At 36.1% G+C, this 25,460-nt stretch overlaps 1 protein-coding gene across 20 annotated transcripts in view; it reads right to left on the bottom strand.

Moving 5' to 3' along the window:
* The window catches only part of CDC42BPA (CDC42 binding protein kinase alpha), a 324,270-nt gene that overhangs the window by 207,861 nt on the left and 90,949 nt on the right, over positions 1–25,460 (bottom strand). For 19 of the 20 annotated variants that reach the window (XM_031655209.1, XM_021926575.2, XM_031655222.1 and 16 more), the window contains exon 3: positions 9,158–9,241. In XM_031655209.1, the coding sequence (XP_031511069.1) occupies positions 9,158–9,241 (84 nt within the window). Of the gene's footprint in view, positions 1–9,157; positions 9,242–16,146; positions 16,305–25,460 lie in introns of all 20 variants that reach the window. The other variant, XM_031655207.1, reaches the window with a different exon arrangement.

Below are 25,460 nucleotides of genomic sequence, written 5' to 3'. Positions count from 1 at the left end.
TATGCAATAACCATGGAGAAACATAGGTTATTTCCAGTTTTGTATTATTATTACACAATGTTGGAATAAACATATTTGTACAAATGTGCAAGAGTTTCTCCACTGTATATACTTAGAAGTAGAAATGCTAAATGCAAATTTCAACTTTACCATTTAGCCAATTTTCTTTCCTGAGTGCTATACCAATTACTATCTCCACCCAGAATATAAAAGCTCTGCTTTTCCCCATATCCTCAACTACATATGACATTATTAGACTTTTAAGTGGTTGCTAATACAATGGATGTGAAATAATATCATTATTCCTTTAATTAACATATTCCTAATTACAGGTGCAGATAAATAGCTTTACATACACTTACTGGACACCTGAACTTTGTCTTTTAATTGTTCACTTCCCTTGTCCATTTTATCTAATGGATTGGTTTTCCAAATTTTTTTTTTCAAGTTGTAGTTTATTCTGAGAATATATTTCCACTACTATAAAAGTATATCCTGGAGAACCTTAGAAATATATAAACAAAAATAAAAAATAATTTTTTAACTTTTTTTTTTTTTTTTTGAGACAGGATCTCACTCTATTGCCCAAGCTGGAGTACAGTGCTACGATCACAGCTCACTGCAGCCCAGGCTCCTGGGCTCAAGTGATCCTCCCACCTTTGCCTCTCGAGTAGCTGGGACTACAGGTGCACACCACTATGACCAGCTAATTTTTTAATTTCTTTCTAGAGACGAGGTCTCACTATCTTGCTCAGGTTGGTCTCGTACTACTGGGCTCAAGCAATCTTCCAGCCCCCTCAAAGTGCTAGGATTACAGGTATGAGCTACCATACCCAGCCTAAAAATTAATTTTATATATCATAATTTTGTAATACATTATCCTTAATTTTTAACTAAAAAGAAACAAAAATAACACTATGACAGAAACTTCAAAGATAACTCTAAGAAAGTAAAAGTCTCCCTGAGTCATGTTCCCACAGTTTCACTGACCAACTGTTGTGTCCAGAGGTTACCATTATTAACTCTTTGGTCAGAATCCTTCCAGAAAATCTGTGTCTATATAAGCATGCATGCGTGCACACAGAGATTATATATTCACACGGTATTCCACCTCCCCTATATGTTTTGGTCTTTATACAAATGAGATTATAGTGCTCTGTAAGTTGTTTTTTTTTTTTTCAAGTAACAATGAATTTGAACATCCTTCCATATCAGTACATAGAAATCTACCTAATTTTTTCTTAATGGCTACACCATATTCCAGATACACTAAAAACATTATCATACAGTATGCTATATATAATAAGTGATTATTGTTTCCCACAAGGTAAATTCAACAGTCATGATACACAAAACAATTAAATTACTAAAATCTACAACACTATGCTTTGGTTCTTTCTTCTTGCTCTGTCGCCCAGGCTGGTATGCGGTGGCACGATCTCAGCTCACTGCAACCTCCGCCTCCTGGATTCGAGCAATTCTCCTGCCTTAGCCTCCCGAGTAGCTGGGACTACAGGTGAGCGCCACCAGGCCCAGTTAATTTTTTGTATTTTCAGTAGAGACAGGGTTTCACTGTGTTAGCCAGGATGGTCTTCCTGTCCTTACCTCGTGATCCTCCCACCTTGGCCTCCCAAAGTGCTAGGATTACAGGCATGAGCCACTGCACCTAGCCGTTCTGGTTCTTTTTAAGGGAAAACAGAAAGCACTTTACATACTTCTTACTAAGTCCTGTTTTATGATTTAACTGACCTGAGGTTATGGTTTACTGCTAACATTTTAGAGAGCTTGTAAAGACTGCCAGAGTCTAGGAGACTACTTTCTCCTGGCTTTATCTCACTATAAGAGCAATCTGAAATTTTATAAACATTCTAGCTAGAATTTAATAAATATTCATTATTTAATTTGACCAATAACTCAAAACTAAAAAAAGTTCCAAAGACTTTAGTCAACAGAACATATTAAACTTTGAGTTCTAATCTATGTTAAACTGTTTAAAAAAACTATTTTTAAAAAATAAAAATAATAGGCCAGGAGTGGTGGCTCGTATCCGCAGTCCCATGCTTTGGGAAGTGAGGTGAGAGGATTACTTGAGGCCTGAAGTTTGAAACCAGCCTGCCTGACACAGCAAGACCCTCTCTGTACAGGGAAAAAAAAAAAAAATCTGTCAGGCTGGTGGCATGCACCTTTGTAGTCCTAGCTACTTGGAAGGCTGAGGCAGGAAGATCACATGAGCCTAGGAGTTTAAGGCTGAAGTGAGCTAAGATCACACCATTGCACTCTAGCCTGGGCCACAGAGCAAGACTCTGTCTCTTCAAAAACATTAATTAAAATAAGAAAATAAACAATATAAACTATAACATAAACTTTCAAACGTATACAAGGGTAGAGAAACTAGAATAAAAACCCCCGCTTCCTAATGTACTCAACTTCAACAATTATTTTCTTGGTCAATCTTATTTCTTTTAGACCCTCACTCACTTACTACCATCCCCTAGCACCATACACACACAGGAGCATATATATATTTTTAAGCAAACCCCAGACATCACATGATTTTATCCATAAATATCTAGCTATTAAATGATTCCTATCAATGGCTTGAATCCTGAGTCTAGGTATAAAGCACAGGCTACATTTTTGATTCAACATATCACATGGCTCTCAGTTGCTTGTCACAATTGGGAAAGGATGGGTTCTGCTGGCATTTAGTGGGTAGAGGCCAGGGATACTGCTAAATAACCTACAATGCACACAACAACCCCTCCAACAAAGAATTATCTGGCCCCAGTTGTCAATAAAGTCCCTGTTGAGAAGCCCTGTTCTAGATCAATATTAACCAAACCATGATGCACATATACCTTGGGTATATATATATATTCATAAAGGTGATCTGGGGATTCAACATGCTTAAAGGTTATAGTAACATCTACTTCATTACCTTTTTTAAAAACAAACTAAATAATATCTCCCCCCTTTAAAAACAGAATATTTGATATCTAAGAATGTATTAACAACAAACATGTAGGAAGGGCTACTGTAGATCATATCACTTCCTCAGATTCACTCACTTTCTCAAAATGTTCATCTAAACATTCTGCTTGCCACAGTGATGTTTTCAACTGTTATACAGTTTTCCTTTTGAAAAAATATTCAGTCTATATTATTTAAATTTTATCCTTAATGGACTACTGGGATAAAGAGCAACAGGAATGCCTATGTTGAAACAGAAGTTAGTAAGGACTACATACATAAATTGTAATTCTGGAAAGTTGATACAGGATTCTCTTCACCATATTCATAAGATGCATTCATCAGACTAACAATCTTATACTTTACATCAAAACTGCACAGATATTTGGAAAGCATGAGTTAAAAAGAAACAAAATCCACTAATGATTATATCTACTTTGGCTTATCATTTAGTAGGAATAAAGACTTCACTCTTCCATAGAATACTATCACAGAGAAATTATTTCAAATAACAACTGAATCTTTCTCTAATATGTGAGGAAAAGGACAACATTTTTCATTTTTAAAATCTAAACAGGTGAAATTTTAAATTGTAAAATGTTAAGAATTCAAAATATTACCATGGCATCAATTCACTTTTAAGTCTTCATTTTAATATATATCTGATGGCCAAATCAAACATGTATCATTTTTACTTATTTTTCAGTAAAAAGTTTTATTAAAAATAGAAACAATTTGGTAACATCCACAACTGCCAAGTGTGTGAGAAAACAGACATGTTTACATATTATGAGTGTAAAGATAACTGTCCAACTTTTATAGAAGATAATTTTATTGGAACAATAGCTATCAAAGTTTAAATGTCTCCCCTCTCCGACTAAAATCCCAGAGTTCGACTAGCAAGGACTTTAATTTAGGGAGTGAATAAGTTCTAGGTCAAGCATCAAATGATAATCCCTTCATGTAAAAATTATCCTCGAAATCATTTCAACTTCAGTATACACAAGCTGAAGTGCCTCAGGGCAGCCCACAGCAGTATCTCTAACAGCATTTCATAGTAAAATTTTTTTAAATTTTACATGGCATATACTTTTCGGGTAGCTTGACTAGTTTTGATGCACTAGCTTCTCTCCTGTTCTGAAATTTCTCTTGGTCAAACACATGCAGATAGATAAATGGTAAAATAATGAAATGTATTGACAGTTTGACACTTCATCTTTGTAAGAATTCACACTACTGATAAACTCACAAGTTTACCCAGTATATATAAATATTTTTACAGCATGGTTCAAAATAGTGAAACTAAGGAAACAACCTAAATTCCCATAAACTTAAAAAATCAACCTAATAAAAAATACAGTCATTCAGGCCGGGCGCAGTGACTCACGCCTGTAATCCCAGCACTGTGGGGGGCTGAGGCAGGTGGATCACCTGAGGTTAGGAGTTCAAGACCAGGCTGGCCAATATGGCAAAACTCTGTCTCTACTAAAAATATAAAAATTAGCCAAGTGTGGTGGTGGGCGCCTGTTATCCCAGCTACTTGGGAGGCTGAGGCAGGAGAATCACTTGAACCCTGAAGGAGGAGGCTGCAGTGAGCCGAGATCTCGCCACTGCACTCCAGCCTAGGAGACAGAGCAAGATTCTATCTCAACAACAAAAAAAAGCAATATATATATATACACACACATACACACACACACATGCACACACACACACACACAGAGAAAGAGCCATTTAGTATAACGAAGCTATTAAGAATGAGATATTATAAATGTATTAAATATACAGAAGTGGAAAAACTTAATACATATTTTAAGTGAAAAAGCAATATGAAAAATCAGCCTTGTAATATGATTTCATTATAATAAAATTTTCTGTTAAGGATAAATAAGAAACCCTTAATAATGATCTACTTAAGACAGAAGGACTGGGGGTATTTGAAGGAGAAAAGGGAACTCGCATTTATTCATTTTTTACTTTGTATAGTACTTTACTAAGAGTAACAACAATTATAAAAATAGCCGAACAAGGATAACAACAATAGAAAAACTAATAAAACAATAGGCATAAATCAGCACTGTCACAGATAAACTAAGATATACTGTTACCCTATTTATGAGACCTTATTATCTTCAGTTTATACATGAGAAAATTGAGCCTTGGAAAGGTTTAACTCTCAGCCCAGTGCAGTGGCTCCACCTGTAATCCCAGCACTTTGGGAGGCCGAGGCAGGCAGATCACTTGAGCCCAGGAGTTTGAGACTAGCCTGAGCAACACAATGAGACCCCGTTTCTACAGCAAATACAAGAATTAGCTGAGTGTGGTGACATGTGCCTGTAGTCCCAGCTACTCCCAGGCTAAGGTGGGAGGATCCCTTGAGCCCAGGAGGCAGAGGTTGCAGTGAGCCAAGATCGCAACACTGCACTCCGGCCTGGACAACAGAGCAAGACTCTGCCTCAATAAATAAATAAAAATATTTTTAAAAGATTTTTTTAAAAGGTTTAACTCTCAAGACAGTGTTTCTGTAAACTATACTGCATCTCTTCATGAAATGAGTAAGGACATCTCTTAACGAGCGAAGTCAGTACTCACTGAATAAATGTGAAGAAAGAAGTAAAATTTACAGAACAGATTGAGAGCAGTAGTTAATTCATTAATTTAGGAGGTTGTTGATAAACTAGCAAAGTCTGTAAATGATGAACTTGTACAGTTATTGGTGATAAACTAGCAAAGTTTGTAAATGGTAAATCTGTGAAATTACTGGACAATTATTATATTATTATACCTTTCTGCCCAGGTATAGAAAGAGAGGAGGCTTCCTAGCACCTTTGAGTAACCCATATCTCATTAATTATATATTTGACATATGGCTTGAAACAGAATAAGGTAAATAAGTTGGACATAAACCTCTGAAAAAATTGTTTTAAAGCATCAACAATACACAAACTAAAAAAAAAGGAATTTTGCTTCTCATTTGTAATTTATTAAGCATCACTGGTAGGTCTTGTTTTCCAAAGATGGATAAGTCATGGTCAGAAGGGTTTTTATAAATTTTTTTTTTAAAGATATGCTTATTCAAGCATAGAAATACAATTTATATTTTAAAGTGAATTCTTCCTTAAAAGTTTCAATGCAGAATTTCTGCCTGAAAGATAACAGTTTTCTCAAATAGTTTGAGGAGAGTACCTTTCAAATATGGAATCAGTCTTGCATCCCAACAATAAATCACACTTGGGCATGGTATATAATTCTTTTAACACACTGCTGAATTGTATTTGCTAATATTTTGTTAAAGATATTTGCATCTAAATGCATGAGGAATATTTATCTTAAACTTTCTTTGAATGGTCCTTGTCAGGTTTTTCTATCAGCATAACACTGACCTCCAAAAGGGGTCTTATACTCTAAGGTCCTGAGGTCCCTAGCTGGTCTACCTTATACTCTCCACTTTTTGGGTTCTTCTAATGTTTGTTTTATATATAATGTCCAGAATCTTTAGCTGTACTTCACAGAGAACAGGGAGAAATGAGTCTATTCCATCTTGTCTCAGAAACAGAATATATTAATACTTGTTAATTCAATAAAATATTTGATTTTAAATTATACTGTTTTATTTTTGATTTTGCCACTTCCGGCTGTAATGAAAGCTAACCCAGTCATTTGTCCTTTTCACAATTCTTCCCCAAAATATCTAGCTTCATTTTAAAAAAAAGTACAAACTTTAATTCAATTTTAAAAGTTCTAACTCTGAAACAGTAAACTGACTACAGCTGTTATTTCTGCTAAACAGAACACAATTATTTACTATTTTGTAATAACAGGATTTGTTGCTCTAGCAGCTGGGAATGCTGTCACACCTTCAGGGTTTGCATCAGCTGAAGAAAGCCTACCAGTCCAAGGCCATGTCCTTCAGGGGTAGTCCATGTCCACTGACTAGTAGAGGTAGGTGTATAAAGGTTTAGACACTTTGATCCAATGTAGGACACTTCTCAAGAGCCATTTCTGCTACAGAGCTCCCAGTGGAATCAACTGAGGCTGATGGGACAACTTTACAAATCCTATTTCCCTCCCTTCCCTTCTATAGGTGTTGATCTCAAAAGAAATCCCTAACAAATATCTGCACAATAAACTCAATCTTGGTATTTACTCCTTGAGAAATTCAACCAGTGACAGTAAGGCAATTCAGTCTTAGGGAAATTATAAGTAAAAACTAAGGTGTTGAATATAATGGATGCTAGCACATATCCCAGTGATACATGCGACATTAAATCTCCCAGATACTTTGTCAAACAGGATATTACTATACAATAATTACCTCTGGGGGGATGTAGATAAAAAGGAAAAATTATACACTATTAATAGGAATGTAAATCAGTATAATCTTTGTGGAAAACAGTACGTCGATTTCTCAGAACTACCATTTCATCCTGCAATACCACTACTGGGTATCTACCCAAAGGAAAAAAAATCATTATATCAAAAATATACATGTACTCATATGTTTATCACAGCACTATTCCCAATACCAAAGTCATAGAATCAATCTTGCTGTCCATTAACACAGGACTGAATAAAGCAAATGTGGTATGTGTATACACATATGTGTGTGTATATATATATATATGTATGTGTGTGCATGTATATACATATATAAAATCTTATCTTCTGCAGCAACATGAATGGAACGGGAGATCATTATCCTAAGTGAAAAAACTCAGAAAGCCCAATACCACATGTTCTCACTTATAAGTGGAAGCTAAACCATGAGTACACATGGACATACAGAGTGGAATAATACATTGCAGACTACAAAAGGTGGGAGGGTGGGAAGGGGGTGAGGGTTGAAAAGTTGCCTATTGGGTCCAATGTTCACTATTTGGGTGATGGGTTCACTAGATGGGTACTTCACCACAGTGCAATATATGCATGTAAGTAATCTGCACCTTATCTCCTAAATATATAAAAACAAACAAAAAATGTTTAATGAAGAAATAGTATTTTAAAATAATGACCTCTGGGAGGTAGAGAAAGGATGGACTAGGGTGGTAAAAGAACGCTTTGGCTTTATCTGTAATATGCTATTATTTGTTTTACAAAGAATATATTTGTGCTTCACTTCTAAGGGTTTTTGTTTGTTTTCTTTTTTTTTTTTTTTTTAGTTTAAAAAAAAAACTAAAACCAAAAACTTCGCCAAAATGTTATTAATTCTGGGTAACAGAACAAAAGTGATTATTAGTTTCTTCTTTGTGTTTTCAAATTTCTCCAAAGAAATAAATAATGAAGTATTTACTTTCACTGCCACCACATCTGTCATCATGGGAACCCTTTTTGCTTTTCCCTATACGTTTGTTCATCTTCGGGTTGCTACAAGTACTGACAGATAAAAATTTCTAAGGGCGAATTTCCCGTTATTTTCTTACTAATCTTACCAACTTCCAGGGCTATTATTCAGCCTGCTCATCAGTATCACTTTTTATCAGTTAAAATACTGACAGAATTCTACACCAGTTAAGTTCTGCTTCCCTGAAGCCCCAGAATGCCTACCCCATTCAACCCTTCCCCATGATACAGCACAGCAGAGGACCCCCAAGAACTCCACCCCAGATCTATGTGTGCCATCAGTTCTGACCAGGCCATACTAGCTGCTGGATATTTTTAACATCACTCCAGTCAATCCTTCCCTCAAACCTACATAAAAATGCAGGCAGTTCTTGCACTACTAGATTTTACTACAACTCCTGTAATATAAAAGAAAATATGAAGTGACTGCATAATCAGCATTAAACAGAATTTCCAGAGGGTATGTTCAAAACTCCTGCTGACTTTTGCTTGTAGCAGAATACAGATAAATACAGAATAATATAAACAAGTTATGTCACGTTAGAAATCATCCACTACAAAATGTCTTTCTATAAAAGAAAGTAGTTTGCAGACATCCTTTAAATATAACTGCATAAGCCCCACATTACAAGGGTTTCCATTTAGTATTCTAATATTAAATTAGCATATGGATTGTAACCTTTATCATAATTACATCACAATTGTGTTGAATTTGTCTTTTATGCCTTAAAGAATGTAACCATAGACAAAATGTTACCAAGTAATATTTAATGAGCTCTATGTAATTTTATAGTTCCTGAAAAATATTTCTAAAATATTTATATATTCCAATACATAAGACTCTTACCTCAGCTCTTTTCAGCATTTCCCATTTATTCAATATTTTCATGGCAAATACTTTATCTGCATTTTTAAGTTTTACTACGGCAACCTAGAAAAGATATAGGAAATATAAATTTTAAAAGAATGACAAATAATTTTTTTCAGTCATCCATTTTCCTTTTTCCTCTCTGTAAAAAAAAAAAAAAACCAATTATCAATTATGTCAATGCAGTTCAAATTCTAAGATCTTAAATTAAATAATGTTGTCAGATGAAAAAGTTAGTGAACATGTGCCAAACTAACAACTGTATTTGTGAATACTGTATTAGTTGGTATTTGGGAACACTGTATTAGTTGGTAATTATACATTATATCCCCCTTTCCAAGTTTTCTGCCCTGGAATTTAAACTCAATATCTACTATCACTAAGAAACTGAACAAAATGTTCAACAGGAAAGAACTAGAGCTTATTAAATAATGCATGCAAAATTCCAACACCATGTTACAAGGAAGGCCAGCTGCCAAAACAAATATGTTCTGAGAGGATCAAACAATATGAAATAAACTGAAAACGATCCTATTTTTCATATCACATACTCTTACATACTATACCATAACCCCCAACCACATACTATACCATAATCCCCAAACCACATACACACATATACATACGCATAGAGAGCAATTAAAACTGACAATTTCACAAAAACTAAACTTTACACATTCCTTCCAAAAAGAAAAAAAAGGAATATTTGTAGGGAGACCCCTTGAAATATCACTATGGAATAAAAGATGAAATGCTCCTGATTATTGTAAATACAAAATTGCATGCAGGATTGTGTAAAGACAATGCCAGGTTGGACTGCCAGAATGAGCCAAGAGCGCATGATGTGCTTCCCCCTGCAGAGAGCCTATGAATGGACGTGCAGTCAGGGAGGTTTCACATCACCAAGATTCCTGTCCCAGAAAAGCAGATGTTCATAGCTCTGGGAATAGAATGAGACCCTTGTGGAGAGCCTATAAACGGATGCATGCGGGGGTGCCTGTCCATATGGATAAGACAGGGCTATAAACACCCTCATCTTGCCACGGCTCTTCTAGACCTCTTTAGGGTTAAGGCATACTCCTTTCTGAGAATTTCTGGTCTAACCGGTTGTCTAGCTTCACGTCCTGTTTCTATGGATTGTTGGTAACCAGCTTTTGCTACAACTGTTATTACTGATTAATATCTTGCTAATCATAGGTTATGGAAAGACTGTGTTTCTGTTTTAAGGCTCTGTTAGAAATTACTGATGCACACACTATATTGTAAATTCCTATCTCCGTATACTGTGCTTCTGCATACAGATGTTATGTTAAAGAATTACTTCACCCCCATGTGACCATCTCACCCCATAATCAAATGACCCTAAATCCCTCACTAACCTACTCCTGCCCTGACTAAACTTAATAATAAATGCTGGTATATCCAGTGCATTGGTGGCATCACGGGACCAGAAGGCAGTGACGCCCCTGGACCCAGCTTTCACTATCTTGTGTGTGTCTCTTATTTCTCGACCTGCCGATCTGCCTGGGAACAAAGAGAGAGACCCGTTGCATTGTGGGTTGCTGGCCAGATCCCTCAATAAACATTTATTTCTGTATTTTACATTTCAATTGTGAATCAAAAACTATCAAATACAATAAATAAAATCCCTTTCTCACTCTCAACAAATTGATTACGTTTCTATTTCTATCTCTCTGCTTCAGTTTAACCAGATAATCTATAAGGGCACTTCCACCCCACTGGATTTGCCATAGGCCAGAGGCTAGCCTACAAAAGAGGAAAACAAAGGTTGAAGGAGGATGCTTCCAGTTACTGGGGGTGGGTGGGGAGGAAGAGAAATGCTACCCTAATATGCAGAAAGGGAGGTCAAACTATATACAGCAGATCTTCAAACTGCTGTTCAATGGGATATTTCCAAAAATAGAGTATAGGTTTAAATTCAAGTGCAAAAAAAAAAAAAAAAAAATAGCAAATGTGCATATCAAGGTTATTTAATAAATTTATATTTGGATCAGACTGCAATAAAAATAACATGACCATATAATTACAGTAAGTGTATGAATACTAAATATTTCTTGGTAATTGTTATAAGTGGTTATAATGACTGATTATAGTTTTTCATCAATTAAAATGGTGAGAAAGAAAAGGAAGTATCTCAATTTCAAACACAATCACTTTAGTCTTCAGTCATATCTGGAGAAATGATGGGTCAATTAAATTGTTCTCTCAATGGAATCATACTTAAAAAGGGCTTTAATAAAGAATAAGGAAAAACCTGAAACATTGTTTCACTAAGATCTCTGAAAGGGTGAACACACCACCTGAGCTACTGCTTAGACTCAAAAATCAAACCCTGCAAAATTGGGAGTGCACATGGACAGACGGACAGGAGCACTGAGCTATACAAGATTAAATTTAGGGTGGGGAAAACACACAGAACGCTAACACTTACACCCTCTTATTCTGATTGAGGGAAGAATAGCTGAAAGACTCCAAAACTTAGGTATCTTCCCCTCCTAAGGTCACAATGTGAGAAAAGTACTAGCAGTACTCTACAATTCACCAGTTTTCTATAAATATGTACCTGATGATAACTACTAACAAAAAGTAGTGGTAGTAGTAATACCCACCCAATACTACTAGTATAAATCTAATAGAAGGAGGAGTGTGTTCTAAATGCCAGGCACTAAGGTAACAGTTTTACACAGGTTAATCCCTTATCTGCAATTCTAAAAGACAAAAGGTTTTCATAACTCATTTGGCAGCATATAGTGACATCAGGCTATTAATATTCTTGCTTTTTAATCTCACTTAGTATAAAAACAAACATGCTTCATTGAAGAAATGTGAATGTATCTGTTTATGAAGTGCTGCTCTAAACCCTAATGGGAATGTTACGTAAAATAGAGTATACTAACTAAATTATCTTTCTAAAATCCAAAAATATTGGAACCAAAACAACTTCTGGAATATACAACTGTGCAGTAGGAATAATGATGATGCCTAATATTTATTGAACACTCAAACACTTAGCTAGCATTTATTGTGGCTGTTTTGGGGAGTGGTGATAGCATGGATTCTGAAGTCAGACTACTTGGGTTTGAATCCTAGTTTTGTCATTAGCTGTACAACTCTCGGCAAAAAACTTAACTTTTCAATACTTCAGTGTCCTCGTCATGATAACCGGGTTAATAACAATACTTATTATCATTGTGGTAAAGATTTTAAAAATTAATACAAGTATAATCGTTGTACTTGGGATTGCTGACCACTAATTATTAAGGTATTGTGGTGTAACTGATCAGGGCCAAGATGAGACCCATTCTACACACCCGTGCAGTCATCAGGGCTGCCGTGCTGCTGCACAGTGAAAAATATTTTCAAGTTTTTCAAGGGTCTGGCACTTAGTAAGCATTCAATAAGTGTTAGCTATGATTATGTGCCAGGCATTACACTAAGCATGTTATAGCCCAATCTCTTCACTGCCAACTCTACCTCTAATATGTGGCAAAGAATACAACTCTCAATTTCTTCAGTTTCTTTAACTACCAAAATAAAAAACCTTTCATCTCTTTAATGTCTAACTTTCTATAATTTTAGACTTATGAAAAATATATTTACATAGAAATATGGATAGAAATACCCTCAACTGAATATATCTACATACAAATAAAAACTAAGCCACAATATTCACCAGTATGGTTTTCAATAGTAAAATATTGAAATGAACTTAAATATTCTAAATGGTCAATTTGACTAAATGTGGTATCTCACAGTATGACAGAAAATTACTCATACACTTTAAAAAATTACTGAGGAATGTTAATAGGGAAAAGTTCACAGTATAAACAAATAAGTTTATTAAAGTGTGTACACTGTGACTTTTTTCTCTATATATATACACACACACATAAAATATGTACCATAAATTTCTATGCTTTATGTATATTAACAGAAGAATCAAAAGATCAGGTATTTCTAGGTGATGCAATTTCTACTTGCTTTTCTACATTTTCTATATAAAACACATAAAATCTGAAGCATGGAATGAGATAGTATGGGATACCACATCACATCCTGGTCATGAAATGACCACTAATTGTCGAGGTATTGTGGTGTAACTGATCAGGGCTAAAATGAAGCTACATTTTAGCTTGTGTGTGGTCATCAGGAATGCCATGCTGCTGCAGGGTGGAAAACATTTTCAAAGCTATCTTATAACAGTTTCATGAGCTACCTAAAATATTTTCTGGAATAAGGTGAGTGTGGTGAAATAAATGTCAGTTCAGGAAATATTCTTGAATTATCGAATTGGTAAATGATGAGAAAAGATATGAAGTTTACAAAGTAATAAAATACAATCAAGCTGATCTTGCTTTTCTCCTTTAACACTGCAAGTCATATTCATATTCATTTCAGTAGCTAAAAATCAAGAAGAGGAGGATTTTCTTAGAACTCTAACCTCAGGTCCTGTATATTCAAGAACCATAGCTAACATATAAGAGTGTAGCATGTTAAAATGTCCTTTCTTGTTTAGCTTGATCAAAATTAAAAGTACATTTAGTATGAACTGCAAGACTACAGTTTAACACAGAACAGACATATTTTTAAAAACATTAGCAATATCTTGAAAGACTTCATAGTAAAAACATGATATTAGAAAACCTGTAATGATAATAATTCAAGAATTATTTCTGTAAACACTACAGAAGCTAGTGTTTTTTAGTCATTTGAAGCTACAAACTAGTTACAAATTGCAGTTACAGAATTTTATGTTCATTCTTAAGTTACAGGTTGTAGAAAACAGAAAGTTGCCATGGACTTCTATAAATCTAGTCTTCCTGCATATAGCAAGAATTCATTCACCATACCTCCTCTGGTCCAACCCATTCCAAGCTACCATTATATCTTGCCTGAGACCGGGCGCCATGGCTCATGTCTGTAATCCCAGCACTATGGGAGGCCAAGGTAGGTGGATCACCTGAGGTCAGGAGTTTGAGACCAGTCTGGCCAGCATAGTGAAACCCCATCTCTACTAAAAATACAAAAATTGGCCAGGTGTGGTGGTGGGCGCCTGCAGTCCCAGCTACTAGGGAAGCTGAGGCAGGAGAACTGCTTGAACACGGAGGTTGCGGTGAGCTGAGATCATGCCACTGCACTTCAGCCCGGGCTGAAGTGAGTGAGACTGCCTCAAAAAACAAACAAACAAAAGAAAATCTTGCCTGGATTGTCCTACCTGACCTCTCTACTTCTGTCCTCTCATCCCACAATCTATCCTCAACACTGAAGCTACAGTTGATCCTCTTGAAATGTAGCTCAGATCATGACACTCCTCTGCTCCACAGCTTCCAATGGTTTCTCATCTCTCTCCAAGTAAAAGTCAAAATCCTTACTATGCCTTCTGGGGCCAACATGTTCTGGCCCTCCACCTTCCCTGACTTCATGCTACTCTCCCCCTGGTTCACTCTGCTCCAGCTATAATGATCACCTTGCTCAATCCCAACTAGCCTTTGTACTTGTTGATCCCTAGGCCTGGAATATTCTAGCCCCACAAAGCCACACAGCTTTCTCTCTCACTCCTTCAATGAAATGTCATTTTACCCCTTGACACTTTCTAACCCATTTCTTTGCTTCCCTTTCCCATTAGTTGTTATCATTATGAACTATGTATTCTATTTATATATTTTGTTCATTGTTTGCTTCATTCACTACAATATAAGCTAACGAGGGTAGGGATTTTTTTTTCCTATTTGTTCACTAGTACACACCTAGTAACTGGGAATCTATAGGTACTCAGTAAACATTAGCTAAATTAATGATGAATGACTGGGAATCTGTGGGTGTATATCCATGCAAAGTTTACGGCATCAATATTCTCAGCTGCAAGTATACAACTAAACTGACACTAAAACTCAAAAATAAGGTATTATGACAAAAGAGATACAACTGTGTATTTTGTGATTAAACATCTATCAGCTTATCCCAGCTCATTCCGTTCTCTTAAGAGGCATCGAAGTCCTGACTTCACAAGTTGGCCTTTATTATCTTTTGTCTGTTGCTGCTCACTACTTACTTTTTCACCTTTTAATTTCCCCCACATATCATCTACTATCATTTATGATTAATAATAATACAATAACAAAAAATAACTCTTATTTATAGAAAGCTTATTCTGTGCCTAGCACTGGGCTAAGCATATTACATATATTACCCCCCATTTAATCCTTATACCAATCTAAAGCAGATTCTATAATCCCCACTTAAATTAGTAAACTAATGTTTGGAGAAGTTAATTAACTTACTCATAGTGACAAAATGAGTAAGTAATAGAACCAGAATATGTATCTGGCTATCTGATAAGAGAGCTAGTATACTTTACTACTCTAAGTACTGAATAGTTCTATAGGTACTGAGGAGTTCTTCCGATTCATCATACCTGTAATTCTGATACCTATTGACACGTTAATGGTCATCATTACAAAATGTGTAGAAATCGCTGTATTTTTCTGAGTGACCAATTTGTGTTCAAAATATTTATTAAAAATGGGGGAGGAAACTAATTATGTTTAATAAGCAAACTAAAAACACTACAAAAAGTTTATTAAACCAGCTAGAGATATCCTTTCTATAGAGACACAATTTATATATTCAGTAGTAACAGTCAAAATACTTTAAAATTGGGACAGCATGGGCATCAACCAATCAGAACAAACACTGGCTATAAAATACAGTATGCCCACACCAGTTTGCCCCTACAGACTGAAGACTAGCACCATCAAAGGTGAATCATGCAATATAGCTTCTTACTCCCCCATGAACGCCAGGACAGCCAGAGTAAAAGATTTTTTAAAGAAGAATGAATGGCTAAAGGTAATTCTCCCTTCAGACCCTAGAACTGGATTATGCAGACACGTAAGGGCCTAGTTATAGTAATTAGAGGAAGCAAGCTAATTAAAAGCTTTTGACACCTGAAGCAGGGGTAGCAGGCCAAAGCAGCAAGCTTTCACAACAAGCTCTGAAGCCCAGAAGCCTTGAAGCTGCCGGAGCAAGGCTGGAGCAGGCAGAAGCGGTGAGCCACCAGGAAACTGTTGACAGGCAACACCCAGGGCGTAAGTTAAAGGTTTTCCTGAAAGCAAAAAGGAAAACCCAGCGTTAAGTTAAGCAGTAACTAACACAATTGAGTTGTAGAGAGAAGGTTCATAACTCACTGAGCTGCTGAATTTCAATTGTATCTTACTGTTTCCCACGATTTATGCATTTCTTACAAGAGTTATATAAATGATGCATTTATTTTCATGGTTTCTTTTTTTTTTTAAGAAAGAGCATAACTGACAGAAATGCTCCTATCAAATATTCATGCAGAGGTAAGCCTATCCACTGGGCCTATATATCTATTGAAAAATTCCTGGTAGAAGACAAAACGTCTTGAAGGAAATGATTATCTCTCTAGGGTCTCTTCATTTCTAAACCTACCAGTTCATAAACACTACAGGGTATGTAAGCCCAGCAGAGATATTTTCATCAGGAATGAATAAGCAGTAAAGCTCATAATCCAGCCAATACTACTTTTCTATACAAAATTAATTGTTTTGAAATAACAGTTAATTACCAGCAAACTGTTGCTTTTATTTCACATATTTTAATCAATACACACATAGAGCAAGAACATACCAAAAAAAAAAAAAATTTAAGAAGACACCTCACACTAAATTCCAAATATTATTAGTCATGCGTCAAGTGCTCTGACTTGATCCTGGAGGTTTAAATGGCACAGACCTATGACCAGGCAGGACTTGATTGACTGCTGGACTGCTATCTGCTGCCACCAACTCCCCAGCCCTGTACCCCATTCTTTAATTCTTCCAAGCATCAGGACAGTAGAGCAAATTTGGCTGTCCTTAACTAACTGCCTTACATATCCTAATGAGCAACTACAAGTAATTTTTCTATTCCCTGTCTTTTTTTTTCAGTCTCTTTAATGAAAAAAAGTCATGTTTTATATTTATATATATGTATACAAATATATATGGATATATATAAAGATATATATGTAAGGAATATATATATTACACATATACAAATATATATATTCTTTAAGTCTTTTTATTGTTGCTTTTCATTTCCATAGCTCAATCTCAGCTGAGCCCTCAAATCTACCTGCAGTCCTGACATTAATTCTGTCACTCTCAACAGAACTTTACCAGTCTTCTAAAATGTCCTGTACCACCCTGCCACCACAAACTATCCCAATCCTGTCCTATCTACTCTTCACCAGCGATTAATGACCTGGTTGCCTACTTTATAGATAACAGACCTTTTACATTCCCTCATGCCAACTCTAAATGTTTTTGTGCTTCCATACCTCTTTTCCTTTTGAACCCTACTACTTTTCAGGTGTAACTGTATCATTTGAGATCTTGATCCCAGACCCTCTCCTTCCTTCCTTCCTTCTCTTCCTGTCCTTATTCCATTAAAAATTTCTCTCCTGCTTTCAATCCCCCTTTCTCCTGTATATCAATCGAAAAACTTTTTCAAGACCATTCCCCATCCAAGAACAAAAATATAAACAAAAACGTCACTCCCATTTTACCTTTTCCTCAAGGAACTGATACCACATCCCTTTCCACAACACATTTCTCCAAAAAGCACATTTTGAAAGAGTAGTACATGCTTGCTTTTTCCACTTGCTCATCATTTGTTTGCTTCTCAACCTCTTTCAAACACCTATTTCAAACTAATTTCAATTTCACTCTACTAGACAGAAATTATTCTTTCAAAGTTCAATAACAACTTTCTAATTTCCAAATAAATTGTTCTCAATTCTCACCTGCTTTACCCTTTCTTCATTACTGGACACTGCTGACAATTAATACACTTCTCTAATTTTTCTTTTGCTGTAACCTGTTAAATATTTTTCCCCAAGGATCTCTACTTCACCTTTTTTACACCTCCTCTCCCTCCTGACCTATATTATCTATTCCAAAGCCTCAGTTAATACCAATATGCTGGCAACTCCTAAATCCCTATCTCTTACTATCTACGCCTTTATTTCTAGTTGCCTACTGGTCATCTCTCTAGCATGTTCAGCAAATGTTAAATTTAAGAAGTCAAAAATCTGTATACCAAACTCACTCAAGTGCAAATCTCATTATCTATAAATTACATACCTTTAACTTATCATTAACATTCAAAGTTGACTTTTTTGAATCTGTTTCTCCCACCCACCCTCCTTTCCCACTACCACTGACCTAATTCAAGGACTCATTATTTCAACTGAAAAATGATAATAGGCTCTTTTTTTAAAAACACATTACTATATGCTATACATTATGCTAACTGCTGAGAACACAAAGCTGAATAAAAAGTTTGGTGGGCTCAGAAAACAATACTCCAAAATGAAGGACTCAGCAGCATTAGACACAGAAGTTTTTCTTTGACCTTCTCCTGCTCTGTTTCTCAGTCCCATTCTCCCCCAAGGTAAGCCATAGAAACTAGAATCCCTCTTCTCTAGGTCTTAGAAACTAGAACTTCCCTTTCCTCAAAGCCAGCCATAAAACCTAAAAATATTACTCTAGTTTTCCCTCAGCCTTTCGGTATAAAAACTGGCTACAAAGAAATTATTGCCAGGCAATGTGGCTCATGCTTATAATCTCAGCACTTTGAGAGGCTGAAGAGGGAAGATTACTTGAGCCCAGGAGTTCGAGACCAGCCAGGGCAACACAGGAAGACCCTATCTCTACAACAACAACAACAACAAAATAAAATTAATTAGCCAGGGATAGTGGTGCATGCCTGTGATCTCAGCTACTTGGTAGGCTGAGATGGGAGCATGGTCAAGACTGCAGTGAGCTGTGATTGCACCACTGCACTCCAGCCTGGGTGACAGAATGAGACCCTGTCTTAAGAAAAATGGCTGGGCACGGTGGCTCATGCCTGTAATCCCAGCACTTTGGTAGGCTGAAGAGGGCAGATCACCTGAAGTTAAGAGTTCAAGACCAGCCTGGCCAACTCGATGAAACCGTCTCTACTAAAACTACAAAAAAATTGGGCAGGCACCTGTAGTGCCAGCTACTCGGGAGGCTGAGGCATGAGAATGGCTTGAACCCAGGAGGCTGAGGTTGCAGTGAGCCAAGATCACACCACTGTACTCCAGCCTGGGGGACACAGCAAGACTGTCTGAAACAAAGAAATAACAACCAAAAAAAACTATCAGATTTTACCTGTTTCATTGTAGGTCATCAGACCCCCATTCCAGAGAGGGTCCTGCCCCATACCTGGAAGGAAGGAATGCTGCACAGAGAGGCCAAGAAGACTTTAGATAGACAGGCCTTGCTGGGTTTCCCCACTCAGTCTGTTAGCATGAGATCATACCCTTTTTCTTCTCCAATCACATTTGTACACAGCTGTCTATACTTTATTGAACCTAAGCATAAAAATGGGCAATTTCCCCTGTATTTTGGGGTCTTCCTCATACAGGTGCCCATGGATACATGTTAAATAAATTTGTATACATTTTCTCCTATTAATCTGCCTTTTGTAAGTTAAGTTTTCAGCAAACTTTCAGAGAGCCAAAGGTTGGATCCATAATAAGGGTTGGACTCTTGGCCCCCAAAAGTTCTTGCCTCCAAAATTCTCACAGTCCAGTGTGGGAAAACACACCTAAACAGTAGTACACAGACAGTACCATAACAGTACTACAGGGAAAGGAGGAGTAAAAATCAGTGTCCTATAAAAAGTAAAGAAGATACATCCTTGACCCCAAAGTGGGAGTAGAGGAGGAAAGTGTATAGTATGTGAATATGTATGTTAAAAGTTTTTTAAATGAAGTGGCTGACAACTGAGTCTTACATAGTGAACTCCAGAAAAAGGGGACTGAAATGGATGTGACTGAGGACAGGGGATAGTTTGGGAAGTAGGGACAGCATAAGCAAGGCACAGAGGCAGGAAATATGTGTGGGGGAGAAGATACGCAGGAAATTAAGCAGTTTTCTTTCCTAGGAACATAAAGAACACAATAGGGAGTAGCAAGAAACGGTGTTGAAGGGTCCAAAGAAGTAGAGAAGCTTGTATGTCATGTTAACAAACTAGAACCTTAAAAATACAGGTAACAAGGGAACCACTCTGTGCAGATAGTTTTAGCTAGATCACTACAGCAGCTCTGTGAAGAAAGGTTTTAAGGCAGGGAAAGACATTGGAAAGTTATAGCAGTAATTGAGGTGAGAGGATCTAACTACGAAAAAGAGGAAGAAACTGAAGAAATACTGAGGATATTAAATAAAAGTTGGTGACTGGCGAGATATGGAGACTAGAGAGTGAGAAATCCAGCACCTCCCTTTGTCCCCTTCTCTATCCAGTCCTTCCTCAGCACTATCACTATTACCTTTCTAGAAGAGTTCTAATTACACCACTACAGAGGGTCTCCAACTTACAATGGTTCAACGTAAGATTTTTCAATGTTTCGACTTTACAGATGGTGCAAAAACAACATGTATTCAATAGAAAGCCATATGAGACTCTTCAGGATGCTGGTCAGTTGCAGTGAGCCACAGCTCTCACTCACTCAAGAGAGCAAACAACCAATACTCTACACTGTACAAATGTTCTGAGCACATTTAAGGTAGGATAGGCTATGGTAGGTAGGTTATGATGGTTAGGTATATCAAATGCATCTTCAAGACTTATTTTTAACTTACAGTGGGTTCACTGGGACATAACCCTTTCAAAAGACAGGTGGCATCTGTACTCTGCTTTTTTTGTATTTTTGTTTTTATTTAATTTATGAAATTTTTGTATTCGGCTTATTAATAGTTTACAGGACTCCGATTCCTGCAGAATAAAGGTCCTTAGCATGCCATACCAAGCCATTCACTGCTTTGCCCAAATGATGTTTCTTTTTTTTTTTTTTTGAGACGAATTTTTGCTCTTGTTGCCCAGACTGGAGTGCAGTGGTGCAGTCTCAGCTCACTGCAACCTCTGCCTCTCAGGTTCAAGCAATTCTCCTGCCTCAGCCTCCCAAGTAGCTGGGATTACAGGTGCATGCCACCATGCCTGGCTAATTTTGTATTTTTAGTAGAGATGGGATTTCATCATGTTGGCTAGGCTGGTCTCGAACTCCTGACTTCAGGTGATCCACCCACTTCGGCCTCCCAAAGTCCTGGGATTAGAGGTATGAGCCACTGCACCCAGCTGTGACCTTTCAAGCCTCATCTTTCACCACCACCAACAAAAACCTTATATTCCAGTTAGAAGACTGCTCACTGCTCTCTGAATAAATAGAAATGCACTTAAAAGAAAAAAAAAATAACTATTTTGATCCTAATATGTTATAGAAAATTTATAAAATTAAAGTGTAAAGAAAAACAGCCACAGATAATATTATTTTGGATTAGAAAACTAATCTGAAATCATACAACCTTTTCTATGTCTTTTCAACCAGCAAGTCCTTGTCCAGAAATTTATTCTTAGAAAATAATTTGAAGTGCAGTGAAAGCATTAGGTACAAAAACATTTTATAAGTCATTTATAATGTGGCAAAAAATAGAGCACATTCTTTCACTCATGCTGCAAATACATATTGAGTACCTACTTATACACTAGACACTGTTGTAGTACTGGGAAACTGCAATGAGCTAACAGAGGGAAAAAAATCTTTATATTCATGGAGCTCACGTTCTAGCTTAACAATAAGGAAATGGTTAAGTAAATTATCAAATATCCACATAATGGACTTTTATGGAGCCATAAGAAATCAGATTTACAAAGAAATGTTTCAATACATGGGAAAAAGACAAAATATTTGGTAAGAAAAGTTCATTATATTAATGTTTATAAAACTACATCAATTTTGTTACCTGTGAATAGAAATAAAATTGGAAAAATATCCCTCAATTTACAGAAGTGGGTATCAACCCTGTGTACCTCTCTCCCTCTTGCTGATTAAACGGCGACCCTACTCAAGGGCATGTAAATTACTGGATTATAGTAGATGATTAGTAAGTATTATTTTCATTAGTCAAAAGAGGGAAGCATGAAAGAAAAAAAGAACTCCATTTTCCTATGTTTTTAGCCCTTGATAAAAAAAAAAAAAATTACATTTAAAAGCACTGTTCTAAGTAGGGAATAAAATAAATAAGAGAAATTCACTCCCTGACCTCACAGAGATTACACTTTATAGGTGAACACAAACATTAAACACATAAATAAGGAATTTAATAGTTTTAAGTATAAATACTAGGAAGAAGTTGTATAGGTGTTCTCATCTCCCCATTAGAAAAATAAAAGTATTTTATATCTTTATTCCCATTTTCATAAACTCATTCATCTCCTGACTTTATTCTTGTATTCAGTTCCTTCACTGACTTCTTTCTGCCACAATTCTTTCACTGATTTCCAAATATGGGATGATTTTAAAGAAGCAATAGGTAATGACAAATACATTTAGTGAAGCAGGGAATACCTCTGATTTCCTTGAAAACACAATGACTAGTAATATTGGCCTTAAATATAATGCATTAGTTATTTCAAAGTATCTGAAGGAACTGTATCAAAGGAGATGAGTGCTTGGGCAAAGCACGCTGCTCTACTTCCCTTTTCTGTAAAATGTATCCTGCTATCTTTTTCTTCCTAGAGTTCAAGTTATGAGTATGTGGAAACACCCTGCCTCACAAGCAAGAGAGGCTCCACCCTGTCTCTTGATTCAAGAGGCAAATGTTGAAAAACAAAAATGAGTAATTCCCTTGCACTTCACTTCTGTCCTTGTAATAAACTCAAATGGATTAGGACTCAAGATTTGTCCTCTAGCAATTGGCCTGGATGTCTATATTTCAATATTGTTCTCTGTTCCACTACCCAATTGGTTTGTAAGGCTGGCTGGAAACCTCAAGTCAGCTAGCTGGATACATATACTTGGAGTCTACTCTGAGATTCCAAGTCAGAACTCCACTTTGCATTTAGGAGTTTGGCTCCAAGTTTAAGTCTTGATCCCTTTTAACAGAAAATCTGATCATTTTGAACCTGATCTAGCTCTAGTATACTAGTTAAAACCCAGAAGCAAAGAGAAGAGGTTTGAACCTCACCTCCTTGTACAGCTCAAACAGTATTATATCACAGCCCATAGATGGAAAGTATCAAAACTTCCAGAATCTATGGTACAAGGAATGAAGACTTTCATCAATGACATGTAGAGGCAGAAACAGGGAGGATATGGAGTTCTCAAAGGATGGAAACACTGAAGTAGTATAAAGAACCTCAGCTGCGAAGACCAGCCAAGAAATATTCAATTACTGAAGAATAACAGCCAGGATAATTGACTTTTGTTGATGTTTTCTTTTTAAGTTAGTATTTAAATAGTCTCAATAGAGTCTGTTTTGAGATGGCAAACTAGGGACCCTCATTTACTTCCCTCCCACCTTCAAGTTCATGAGATGACAGACAATATAAGCTGTCGAAAATAAACCATAACACTGGAAAGTAATAAGAGTAACATCAGCTGACTAGATATTTTAAAGAATTCCTGAAATCTAAGGATGAACAGAATAGGGTTAGATGGAGAGAAAAGAAAATGGAGAAACTACACTGCAGAATAAAATTAATGCACAGGTAAGAGCAATTACATAGAGAGTTAAAGCTAAAAATCAAAACTCAAGGAGTCAAGAAAGCTAATAGGGAAATTGTCAATGTACAGACTCCAAATTTTATTATTTTTGGTAGAAGATTCAATTGTATAACTAAAAAAGTAAAAAATAAACAGGAAACTACTAGCAACAAGGTAATTTGTTAAGGTAGCTGGTAACAAAAGGTAATTAGTATTAATAAAGTAGGATATATATAAATAAATACCTTTCATATTTTTCAAGAAAAAGAAAAAAACATAGTAGAAAATATCCCATCAACAGCTACCAAAAAAATCTAGTAAGGAACGTAAGAAATAAGTAAAAAGTTTACAAAACTGGCCATCTCTCTTCTCTGAACTTACAAATCCTATTGTAATCTAAAGAGAACTGGACTTCAATTCTCGTTTAATCTGTAAATTTCAAATTATCCCAAAGAAAATGACACTTTTTTATGTAGACAAGTTGAGATTAATATTCATATGAAAAAACAAAACTTTCCATTTCTGGCAATATGGAAGATTAGATACATTGAATTACCTTCCTATATATCATAAATGTGAGAAACTGTTAACCATTTAAACATATTTCTGAGTGAGATGAAAGAAACTGGCACAGCATCAAAATTAAGTGCATCTAAGAATACTAACAGATAAGCAGGCATCATAGCTGGTTTTCACCCTGATGGTTTCTGCCAAACTTTGGAGACTTTTTTTTTTTTTTTAACTTTAAGTTCTAGGGTACATGTGCACAAGGTAATTTTCCCTTTGGTGACCATAAAACTGGTAAAGACAGGAAATAAAAGTTAGATAACATAGAAGGTGGAAATCTAACAGGGAACCATATACAAAAACTGTGTCCTAAAACTAAGTGGATTTACAACAGTTACAGGATACAAGGTCCATATTTAAAAAATAATAATCAACTGCATGTCTATACACTAGTAAATGATAAATGTTCCATGCGTACTAAACAGGAAACAAGTAGTCATCAGTGATTCAGTATAATGTTCCATGTCAATTATGTTGAGGTTGTTCATATCCTTTATCCCTCATTCTTGTCTACTTGTTCTATTGGCTAATAGGAACAGAAAACCAAATACCGCATGTTCTCACTTATAAGTGGGAGCTGAACAATGAGAACACATGGACGCAGGGAGGGGAACAACACACACTGAGGCCTACAGGGTGGGGAGGTGAGGGCAGGCCAGGGGAGGAGAGCATCAGGATAAACAGCTAATGCATGTGGAGCTTAATCACCTATGTAATGGGTTGACAGGTGCAGCAAACCATTATAGCACATGTTTACCTATGTAACAAACCTGCAGATATTTCATATAAATGGAATTATATAATATGTAGCTTTTTGTTTGGACTTCTTTCACTCAACATGTTTTCAAGGCTCATTCATATTGTAGCATATATCAGTACTTCTTCATTCCTGTGTGGCTAGATAATATTCCACCATATGGATATACCACATTTTGTTTATGCATTCATCAGTTGACAGACATTTGAATTGTTTCCACTTTCTAGCTATTATGATTAAGGGTGCTATGAAGATTCATATACAAGTTTTTGTGTGTACCTACATTTTCAATTCTCTTGCATTTGTACACATCTAGGAGTAGAATTGCTGGATCATATGGTAATTCTATGTTTAACATTTTGAAG

The sequence above is a fragment of the Papio anubis genome, chromosome 1 (genome assembly GCF_008728515.1).
Source record: "Papio anubis isolate 15944 chromosome 1, Panubis1.0, whole genome shotgun sequence".
Lineage (NCBI taxonomy): Eukaryota > Metazoa > Chordata > Mammalia > Primates > Cercopithecidae > Papio > Papio anubis.
The sequence above is the reverse complement of the archived record's forward strand: the minus strand, read 5'-3'. Positions and strand labels throughout refer to the sequence as shown.